General features: G+C 51.0%; 2 protein-coding genes and 1 long non-coding RNA gene across 3 annotated transcripts; all 3 read left to right on the top strand.

Moving 5' to 3' along the window:
- Positions 1 to 3000: 3000 nt before the first annotated feature.
- Positions 3001 to 3859, top strand: LOC133217129 (uncharacterized). The gene is made up of 3 exons (XR_009726808.1): positions 3001 to 3137; positions 3228 to 3310; positions 3819 to 3859. It is a non-coding gene; the product is annotated as an uncharacterized LOC133217129 (long non-coding RNA).
- Positions 3860 to 4049: 190 nt separating this feature from the next.
- LOC133217128 (tubulin monoglycylase TTLL3-like) lies at positions 4050 to 5061 on the top strand. The gene is made up of 3 exons (XM_061362273.1): positions 4050 to 4122; positions 4189 to 4393; positions 4485 to 5061. Exons 1-3 carry the CDS (start codon positions 4065 to 4067, stop codon positions 4951 to 4953), a joined length of 732 nt encoding a protein of 243 aa, XP_061218257.1. The 5' UTR covers positions 4050 to 4064; the 3' UTR covers positions 4954 to 5061.
- Positions 5062 to 5166: 105 nt separating this feature from the next.
- On the top strand, positions 5167 to 6384 carry LOC133217124 (uncharacterized). Its single transcript, XM_061362269.1, has one exon. It carries the CDS (start codon positions 5167 to 5169, stop codon positions 6382 to 6384), a length of 1218 nt encoding a protein of 405 aa, XP_061218253.1.
- The last annotated feature ends 4036 nt before the right edge of the window (positions 6385 to 10420 follow it).

Below are 10420 nucleotides of genomic sequence, written 5' to 3'. Positions count from 1 at the left end.
GAGCTTCTCCTGGGTTCAGCAGTAGCAGTCATTTTTCTCCTTCTCAGTAGCAGGCGCAGTGCTGTGCTTTGGACTTTTGGCCTGGGAGCAGCGCTGGTAACACCGGTGTTTTCAATTCTCGCTAAGTAATGTTTACTCTGACCAAGGACTTTGTGAGTCTCATGCTCTGCCGGGAAGGAGGGGAAGGCGGGAGCAAGCAGAGACAGGACACCTGACCCAAACTAGCTACAGAGGCATTCCTTACCACAGCACGTGGTGGCCAGGATCTAGAACTGTAAAAATAACGATGCAGGTTTATTAGATGGATAGGGTATGTGCCAAAAAATAATCTTCTTTCAAATAGAAGCCACCTTCTGGCAGTCCATGCTGCCAATACTGTTACAGTGTCAGTACCAAACAAAGGTAAGAAGTGTGATGCATGAGGCCTATTGATGTAAATACTTACAGCAGGTGCTGCAAGCCCCAGACTTAAATACAGTTTGGAAACAATTTCTCTGGGCCTGTTGAAAAGCAGATCCTATGTGATAGCTTACGGAGCTGAATCTGCTTCTGTGATCCCTTGCTGATTTCTCTTCATGTTTCAAAAAGCATCTTAGAATTCCACACTAACACCAAGTTTCAGTAAGGAAGGTAAGATGACAAAGTGCAGAGATCTTCTGTGTTTCTAAAGAAATGTGAAAACTGTGTTAAAGGTTAAAACTCAGGGAAACCATGAAGAACAAATACACTGACTTGAACAGTTCTTCTCCTCTGTGTCTTGAACTTTGTGTTTTTCTTTTGCTTGATTCTGTAGTACTGCCCTGAGTTGATTTGAGTAGTTGTATGTGGTAACTTCACTGTTGAGATTGTTTGTCTTTTCAAGACTTCCCAGGGAAGGTTTGTTTTGTCCTTGTTCCTGGTATTTGAATCCACCAAAAGGACATTCCCAAAACACCACTGGCTCTTCGCTGATGTGGAAGAGGGGTGGATTGGAAAGCTGACGAGTCAGTCAGTGCAAACTGAAGTGGGAAGGAATAAGCATCAACAGCTGCTCTTTGATTCCTTCTTTTGTAGTGCATTCCTCTTAGGGAAAGACATCCCTACAGAAGGTTGGTGGAAGAGGGGACAGATGTGCAAGAGGTAGGTGCAGCAACATCTGCAGCCTAGAGAGTGTGAAGGGCGCTGGCAAGAAAACTGGCATCAGAGGAAAACAGCCAGAACTGTTACATACTGTAGAAGGGGATAAAGTTCCTGTGGCGCCCATAAAGAATTTCCTGGGGAAGACAGCCTGGGTTATTCCTGCTTCAGGTAAAGGCAAACCCACTGGTGGGATTGCTTTTGCTCAGGGACCCGGATGTACTTGGCGGGTACTGTGGGCAGATGGAGAAAACTGGTGTGTACTTCAAGGGGATTTGATTCTGGGGTAAAACAGCCAATGAACTCAACTATGTGCTGCTGCCTGCTATAGAACACTTTCATAGCGCCTCAGCTAGATGCCCGTCTCCACCACTCTGGGCTTTGAAGAGAAGATACGTGCTGATATGATCATCAGTGGAGCACAAAGTCATGGAAAAGCCAGCAGCAGCAGCAGTAGAACTGACCTCAGGTCACCATCGCTTGGCCCTGCCTTCCCTCCAACCATCTCCCCAGTGAAGAATGAACTTTAATGAAACCAGACGAGCTCAGCTGTGACTGGACCACTTCGGTGGTGTCATCAGCAGGCAACAACCCAACACTACACATGGTCTTTCCTGCCCCGAGACACTGTTACAAGAGATGGAGCCTGATATCATGGACTGGACGGATTCAGCAGCTTTATAGGGATTGCTCCATGGCCTAACGAATTAAATCTTTTTTTGTGTGTGTATATGTGTGTGTGTATACATCTATACGTACATCTATTGAGACAAAAAGTGATGGTACGTTTTAAACTATGGGATCTGAGCATGATGTGAATGGTATGGAATAAGGGGTGGATACTGTCCTGGGTCCAGCTGTCACAAGCACAAGCTGGTGGGCTTTCTTCTCCACTTCATGGAGGATACGGACAAGGAGATCAGCGAGATGAAGCTGTGTGTCAACAGCAGGGCCCGCATCATGGCAGAGGAATTCCTTCAGAACATGAGGCTCTGGAACGGGAGGAGGCGGATCCCTCGTGTTAGGATTTTGGGGGCGGGAGAGGGGCCTCCAAGCCGCTGTGGTTCTAATGCCCAGAGCCCCCGAAGGCAAGCTACGGGGACAGCAGTGCCAGTGTGCAAGAGCCTCTTGGGCACAGGGTGGGAGGACGCCCCGGGGTGCTTGTGCCCCCTGTGCTGGGGAAGTGCTGGGTTTGGGATGCCCAGAGCACGCTGAGCGGGGCAGCAGGCACTGGGGACGCAGCCGCAGGGCGCTGGGGCACACAGGGCTCACAGCCGCCTCTCTTCTCCTCTTGCCTTTCAGTGGCCCTGGGCCCACGGAACGCCCGGGGGCAGGGCCCGCCTGCGCGGGGGCACAGAACGCGCGGGGCCGTTGGAGCGCCGGGCTCCTCGTGGAGCGGCCGGGCAACCGGAAACAGAGCGAGCGGGCCCGACGGTAGGGGCAGGAGCTATGGGCGGAGGAGCGCGGGGGGTGGCCTGAAAAGGGGGGGATAAATGGGCTTGAACGGGGCAGGGGGACACCAGAGGAGGTGGGGGGAGCCTCGGGATGTGGGGCACGAAGCGGTTTGAGGGTTGGGGGTGTCTCCATGGGAAAAAGGGGTCGGGAAAGGGGTCTGGGAGGTTGGGGAGTGACACACCTGGCACCGGGGGCTGGTGCTTGTCCCCCTTCGGGGCAGTGGGGCCGGGGCTGGTGCAGGCAGGGGTTGGGGGGTCCACGCGCTGGACCCCACCTCGGTCCCCAAAGGGAGAGGGGATGCGCTTGCTTGGTGCCCGGGGGTACAAAATCACACGCAGCTCCCCTCGCCCTCAGGCTATTGCTGGAAGGAGTCACTCTCTCTTTGGCGACTGCCAGACTTGCGAGACTTGCGAATTTCCTGGTGGTGTTGGGGGACCGAGTGGGGTCTTCGGGCCCCGTGAGGAACCCCTGGGGGGTGTAGAGCAGCCGGGACTCCGGCGCGAAGCTCTGTGAGCCAGTGCACTCTGCGCTGGGCAGACCCGGCTCAGGCAGGCAGAAGCACAAAGGTGGGTGCCTTCCCCCCCTGCCCTGCTGTCCCCCCCTGTGTGGGGCTGGGGACACGGGGCCAGCGGCTCAGCCTGCCTTCTCCTTGGCAGCTCCTGCCAGCACCAAGCAGCAGCCCTCGGTCACCATGGCACTGCTGAAGAGGGCCAGGAAGCACCTGCAAGAGCCCATCAAGGTGGGGACTGATTACACACACACACACACACACACACACACACACAGAGCTCCCCCCAGCATGCCATGTACATGTGCTTATTGCGTTTACAGCTGAATACTCACAGCCCTCCTCAGGAGAAGACCTCCACGGCGCGGCGCCCCTCCCCTGTCACCCGCAAGGTGCGGCGGGCATGGGGCTGGGTGGAGAAGAAGTTCTCCAGAACCGCCAGGGGGGACCCCCTCTTGGGGCAGCCGGAAGTCGGGAAGCGGCTGGCTGAGCAGTGGCAGGCAGCCCTGGGTTCAGAGGCAGGGCCAGCATCCTGCTGGGTTCAGCCCACAGTGGAGATGCCGGAGGAAGAGGCAGAAGCGGAGGAGCTGTGGGATGATGAGGACCATGATGGCATCCATGACATCATGGTTAGTGGAGAAGGCCGGGGCTGGACTCTGTAGGACACAGCCTGGGCTGGGCGGTGAGGGTGGAATGGGGACTTCAGAGCTCACCCCGGTCCCCTCTCTCCCTGCCGCAGTCCTCCATGGTGCGAGACCAGACGCCGACCTTCATCTGGAGCAGCCAGTGCCAAGATGGCTACAGCGTGGTGCAGTGCGTGCAGGGTGGGACAGGCTGGGGGGGCACGCAGCACGGCAGTGCTGGTGCTGAGCCCCCCGTGTCACCACCCTGCAGCGAGCAGGTCAGGCTGGCGCCCAGCACCCGAGAGTGGAAGCAGTGCAGGGCCCTGCTGCAGCACCCGCAGGCACGGCTGCCGCAGCTCCGCATGGAGGGTGATCACAACCTTTGGATCGTCGAGGGTGGAGTCCAGTCCTGCGCTAGAGGTGAAGCCAAGGGGAAAGGGGGGCTTGGGGGGGGGTCTCACTGTCCCTGTGTTTCTCCCATCGCAGGCATCATCACCTGCACGGCGCGGCTGGAGGAGGTGCTGGAGCTGGCAGAGAGACGCCTGACACCCCCGCTGACCATCCTGGGCACCGAGTTCGACCTTCGGCAACGGCTTCTGGTGAGCGACTGGAGCCTGCTCACCGTCTGGTTCTACTGGGACAGCTACGTGCGCTTCTGCTCCCGGCCCTTCTCCATGCACTGCCTGCATCGGTAATTGCCCCCTACCCCACCCTGTAGGGGTGCTGCCGCACACCCAGTACCCCGGCACCCCACTGACCCATCCCTGCTCTCCCCACACCAGCTCCCAGCATCTCTTCAACGTCATCATCCAGAAGCGGTGGAGGCTGGCTCGGGGCTGGCACCCCAAACTGCCCCGTGACATGATCTGGTCCAGCCAGCAGTTCCAGCTGTACCTTCAGGGAGCGGGACACGCAGAGGCCTGGGAGAAGCTCATTGTCCCCGGCATGAAGGAGGTGCTGGTGCCTGCCCTGCGCAGCACCCAGGAGCTGGTGGAGGTGCGCAAGGGCAGCTTCGAGCTCTACGGAGCGGACTTCACGTTCCGGGAGAATTGCCAGCCCTGGCTGCTGGAGATTAACACACATCCATCCCTGGAGCCCTGCTCAACGGTGCCCCGACAGCTCTGTGCCGCCGTCCTGCGCGACGCGCTGCGCCTGGTCCTGGACCACAAGGAGAACCCTGTCTGCTCCACCAGTGCCTTCGACCTCATCTACAAAGAGGTGGGTTGGGGGGCTCTGGGGTGGGCACCCTGAGCCCCCACTCCCCGCCCAAACATGAGCAGCTTGTGCCCAGACAGCCAAGAAGCCACCAGCATCCTGGCCTGTCCCAGCACCAGTGTGGCAGCAGGGCCAGCGCAGTGACTGTCCTCTACTTTTCCAACCCACTTCTTCCATTTCTTCCTGCAGGCAACAGTGGCCGCACATCCTGATGTGGGGCTGGAGCAGCTGGTGGAAGGCTACTCACTAATGAAGCCCCAGCTGGAAGAGCAACAACCCCAGGCCATACTCCCCACCTTCCTGCCTCTTGTCCGCCCCGTGGTGCCCAAGTCACCCGTGGTACCCAAGCGTCCTGCGGTGCCCAAGTCTCCTGTGGTGTCCAAGTCACCTCTGTTGTCCAAGCAACTTATCAACACCAAGCCTCCAGTGGTGCCCAAACCACCTGTGGTGCCCAACTCATCTGCTTTCTCCAACCCACTTGTGGACACCAACCTTCCTGTGACACCCAAGCCTCCAGTGGTGCCCAAACCACCTGTGGTGCCCAGGCGTCCCTTGATCTACAAGCCACTTACGCACACCAAGCTTCCTCTTGTGCCAAATTCTCCAGTGGTGCCCAAGCCACCTGTGGTGCCCAACTCATCTGCTTTCTCCAAGCTACTTGTGGACACCAACCTTCTTGTGATGCCCAAGCCTCCAGTGGTGCCCAAGCCTGCAGTGGTGCCAAGGCATCCTGTGGTCCACATGCCACTTACAGACACCAAGGTTCCTGTGATTCCCAAGCCTCTTGTGGTGCCAAAGCCACCCGTGGTCTCTAAGCCCCTTATAGACACAAGGCTTCCTGTGATTCCCAAGCCTCTTGTGGTGCTCAAGCCACCTGTGGTCTACAAGCCACTTACGGACACCAAGGTTTCCGTGATGCCCAAATCACCTATGTTGTCCGAGTCACCTGTTTTCCTGAAGCCACTTTTGAATTTCAAGCTTCCTGTGATTCCCAAGCCTCTTGTGGTGCCAAAGCCACCCGTGGTCTCCAAGCCCCTTACGGACACCAAGCTTCCTGTTGTGCCAAAGTCTCCAGTGGTGCCCAAGCCACCCGTGGTGCCCAACTCACCTGTTTTCTCCAAGACACTTACCGACACCAAGCTTCCTGTGATTCCCAAGCCTCCTGTGGTGCCCAAGTCACCTATTGTACCCAGGCGTCCCCTGGTCTACAAGCCACTTACGCACACCAAGCTTCCTCTTGTGCCAGAGTCTCCAGTGGTGCCCAAGCCACCTGTGGTACCCAAGACACTTGTGGACACCAAGCTTCCTGTCACACCCAAGCCTCCAGCAGTGCCCAAGCCTCCAGTGGTGCCGAGGCGTCATGTGGTCTACAAGCCACTTAGATGGTGCAGTTCTGTGTCTTTCCTTTACTCTGAGAACAACGCTGATGACACTCCGATCCTTTCTATGTTAGGTAAAAGCTTGTAATTTGAACTTCCCTACAGACAGTTATTGTGATGGGGGTTTTAGTATTTATATATTGTTACTACTTGCTTTTCTTTCATTCATGTGCATTAGGATTGGTCCATGGAATAAGGAGTGCTGTCTCTCTTTTTGTGAGTGTGTATATATATGTGTGTATATTGAATGAAAACTTAGTTTGTGCAGTGAACGATTTTTAAGTATTTGATGTTGTTTAAAACCTGAGCACACTTCTGGGATGGAATTTGCAAGGGAAAAGGAATATCTGAGACCTGTGTCCTGCAATTCGTTTGGCACACGCATAGTTTTGTGATGGAAGTTTACAAGCTGAATCACTATTGGTATGCTATATCACTAATAGTATGCTATCACTATTTTGGAATACCATTAACAACTTCTTACTCCTGCTGTCATTCTGCAAGGTTATTCCAAATTTTTGTTCTCCTCTCTACCTGCACTTTTTGTGATACTGTTTCTTAGGCTCAGTTCATCATTTATACACAGGTCTTTGTGGCACAAATGACGTTTATGGTTTACTGCAGGTGAAGCACTGCAGGAAAATGTCAAACAAAAGGAAATGTGAAGTTCCGCACCTGGAAAAGAACAACCACGTACACTGGTAGAGGCTGGGAGCTGGCTGGCTGAAAAGGAGCTGGTCAGAAAAGGACCTGGGGTCTCTGGTGGACATCAAATTGACCGTGGCCTGATGATGCTTTGTTGCAGCAAAGAAGGCCGAGGGCTTCCTGGCCTGCATTAGGCAGCCCACTGCCAGCAGGTTGAGAGGAGGGATTCTTTCACTCCTTGAGGGGAAAACCTCAAGCCATGTGCTTGGTGCAGGCATCCAGGTCTTTAGCAGAACTCCAACAGGTATCTTTCTTTGCAGCTCAGCTCACTTTTGCTGGATGGATCAGCTTGCTTTTACCCAGCAAGTGCATAGGTCTGTGTTTATAAAGTCTGGTGTAAAGCAGATGGTATGGCCAAGTTCTCATCATCCAAACACAACAAACTCATCCCGGGATGCTTTTGTCACAAACTGAAGAGTATGAAGTCCACAATCTTTTATGAACAGAAGGCTGTAAATTCTTCTTTCCTATCTTGTTGATGTGGCAATTTGCTAGTCCTTACAGGAGAGCTATTTAGCCTCGTGTATCAGTTAGGATACTTAACAGTGCTTTTTACATCTGTCCAAGATTCAAGGAACTTAACCGCAGGCCATTGATCTGTACTGTCAACTGATGTATACCCATGAAAAACAGGAAAGGCAACAGCAATAGCACTGTGGCTGTCTCCATATATTGTGACACGCACCCGAGTGCTGTTGAAGTCACAGAATAAAAACACATCCTTCTTTTTTTAAGCAATCTCACGCCTATGGCCAGACAGGAAGAAATGCTTAGCATGTACAAATATGTTCAAAGGCAGAAGTAGGAATAACTTGTTTAACTTGTGTATTCATGCACAGAGGGACAGATTTTTAAGAAAGAGTATCTTATTCTACCAAATGATGTTGGATGCTTTTCATTTGCATAAACCCCAAGTATATTGTGTTTTCTCTGATGATTCAGAACTTGGTGGTTGACGAAACCAGAAGGTGTCCTGGTTTCAGCTGGGATGGAGTTAATTGCCTTCCTAGCAGCAGTGCTGTATTGAGATAAAAAGCCATGATACATTTTGCAATATGTGATCTGAGCATGACGTGCACGGTATGGAATAAGGGGTGGATACTGTCTTGGGTTCAGCTGTAACAGTCTTTTATCGCCTTCTTAGTACCTGGTGCAGTGCTGTGTTTTGGCTCTAGTCTGACAGCAACACGTCGTTGCTCACTAGCGCTTCCCCTGATGGAGGACTTTTCAGTCTCATGCTCTGCAGCGAGCCGGGAGGAAGCAGAGGCAGGACACCTGACCCAAAGTAACCAAAGGGGTATTCCATACCACAGGCACGTCATGCCCAGTATAGAAAGTGGGGGGAGTCACTCGGGAGGGACCGGTGGTTACTTGGATTGGGCTGGGGATTGGTCAGTGGGTGCTGAGCAATTATATTGGGCATCACTTGTCTGTCTTCAGTTTTAATCCTCTCTCCATTTTTACCACCCTTTTCATTACTGTTGCTGTTGTTGTTACAGTATTTCTCTGTATTTAAATTATTAAACTCATCTAAATCACGTGTTTTACCTTTTTTTGGTTCTTCTTCCCATCCCACCAAGGGGCAGGAGGGTGGTGGGGAGGGAGCAAGCAGATGCATGGTACTTAGTTCTCAGCCAGGGTTCAAACGGACAAGAAAGTAGTGGAGCATTGAACAACAGAGGAAGTAAAAGAACTGGCCTTAGGTTTTTGTATGTGAAAGCCATCCATCTGGCCTTGGATGCTGCTGAACAAGAAGTGTCTTTTTACAACACAGTGTTTTTTTCAGCTGAACTGTTCCTTAGCTGGGTGTGATAAACAGCTGTCAGCAGTGCATGCCTTGATCTTCAACTATTCAAATACAAAGTGCAGCTTCTAGAAATAAGAAAAATGGTCCTCATCTGTCCAAGATTCAAGGAACGTTAATGCAGGCCATTGATCTGTACTGGCAACTGATGTATACCCATGAGAAACTGGAAAGGCAACAGCAGTAGCACTGGGGCTGTTTCCATATATTGTGACATGCACTCGAGTGCTGTTGAAGTCACAGAACAAAAATATATCTTTCTTTTTTGAGCAATTTCATGGACATGGCCAGACAGGAAAGAATGCATAGCATGTACAAATATGTTCAAAGGCAGAAATAGGAATAACTTGTTTAACTTGTGTATTCATGTACAGAGGAATTGTTTTTTTAAGAAAGAGCAGCTTATTCTAACAAATTATGTGGGGTTTTTTGTTGTTATTTTTTTTTTAATTTGCATACAACCCAAGTCTATTGCGTTCTCCTATGGTTCAGAACCTGATGGTTTTCTGAGAAAAGCAGAATGTGTCCTGGTTTTAGGTGGAATGGTTTCAGCAGTGTTGTGTTGAGATGAAAAGCGATGGTATATTTTGAAATACATGATCTAAGTATCACATGAACAGTATGGAATAAGGGGTGAATGCTGTCCTGGGTTCAGTTGTAACAGTCATTTTTCTCCTTCTTAGTACCTGGTGCAGTGCTGTTTTTCCAACTTTAGCCTGAGAACAACGCTGATAACACCAATGTTTTAGTTGTTGCTAAGTCATATATACCCTGATCAAGGAAGTTCCAGTGTCATACTCTGCCAGTGAGGAGGGGTACGGGAAACCAGGAGGAAGCAGAGACAGGACACCTCACCCAAACTAGCGAAAAGGGTATTCCATACCACAGCACGTCATGCCCAGTATAGGAACTGGTGGGAGTTACCCAGAAAGGACCAATTGCTGCTCGGGTTGGGCTGGATATTGATCAGCAGGTAGCGAGCAATTGTATTGGCCATTGCTAGTTATTATAATTTTCCCTTTACCCTTTTTTTTTTATATTCTCTTCCCTTATAATTTTCCTTATCATTATTATTAGTGATATATTCTACTTTATTTCAGTTTTTAAACTGTTCTTATCTCATCCTGTGGGGTTTATACAGCTGTATGGTTGCTGGCTGGGGTTAAACACTGACACAGTGATATGTTTCTGGATAAAATTATTTGAGGCTCAAGAACATTCCTGAAAGGCCACAGTTCAAGAGTGCCAGATTGTCCTTATTTAACACCTCACTGAAGAACAGGATTTCCCTGAACTCCCATCATTCAATGTTACTCTCACACACAAAACACTTTTGCAATTGAAGGAAACAAGAGCAAGTTAAGTTACCATACCAGCAAATTAAACAACTTCACAAGAGTCAGGCTTAATTGTTATTAACCTCTACATCAGCTTCTTTGAGACTCATGTCTGCTTGAGATACAACCATATGTATGGATTATTGAACAAGGGCTTAATTGTTATTAACATCTACATCAGCTTCCTTGAGACTCATGTCTGCTTGAGATACAACTATATGTATGGGTTATTGAACAAGGACTTTTTAAAATCTGATATGAAAGTCAAACAATTTTTC

The sequence above is a fragment of the Neopsephotus bourkii genome, unplaced genomic scaffold (genome assembly GCF_033783945.1).
Source record: "Neopsephotus bourkii isolate Nb327-2 ecotype Australia unplaced genomic scaffold, CSIRO-AGI_Nbou_v1 NB_1111, whole genome shotgun sequence".
Classification (NCBI taxonomy): Eukaryota; Metazoa; Chordata; class Aves; order Psittaciformes; family Psittacidae; genus Neopsephotus; species Neopsephotus bourkii.
This window is presented reverse-complemented; position numbering and strand designations above follow the sequence as displayed.

What these genes read in the sequence shown, in the direction of transcription:
- LOC133217128 (XM_061362273.1), top strand. Translation starts at nt 4,065, where the DNA reads ATGGAGGGTGATCACAACCTTTGGATCGTCGAGGGTGGAGTCCAGTCC. An exon ending in AGTCCAGTCCTGCGCTAGAG is followed by an intron (nt 4,123 to 4,188) that starts GTGAAGCCAAGG and finishes CTCCCATCGCAG; the next exon opens with GCATCATCACCTGCACGGCG. An exon ending in TCCATGCACTGCCTGCATCG is followed by an intron (nt 4,394 to 4,484) that starts GTAATTGCCCCC and finishes TCCCCACACCAG; the next exon opens with CTCCCAGCATCTCTTCAACG.
- LOC133217124 (XM_061362269.1), top strand. Translation starts at nt 5,167, where the DNA reads ATGAAGCCCCAGCTGGAAGAGCAACAACCCCAGGCCATACTCCCCACC.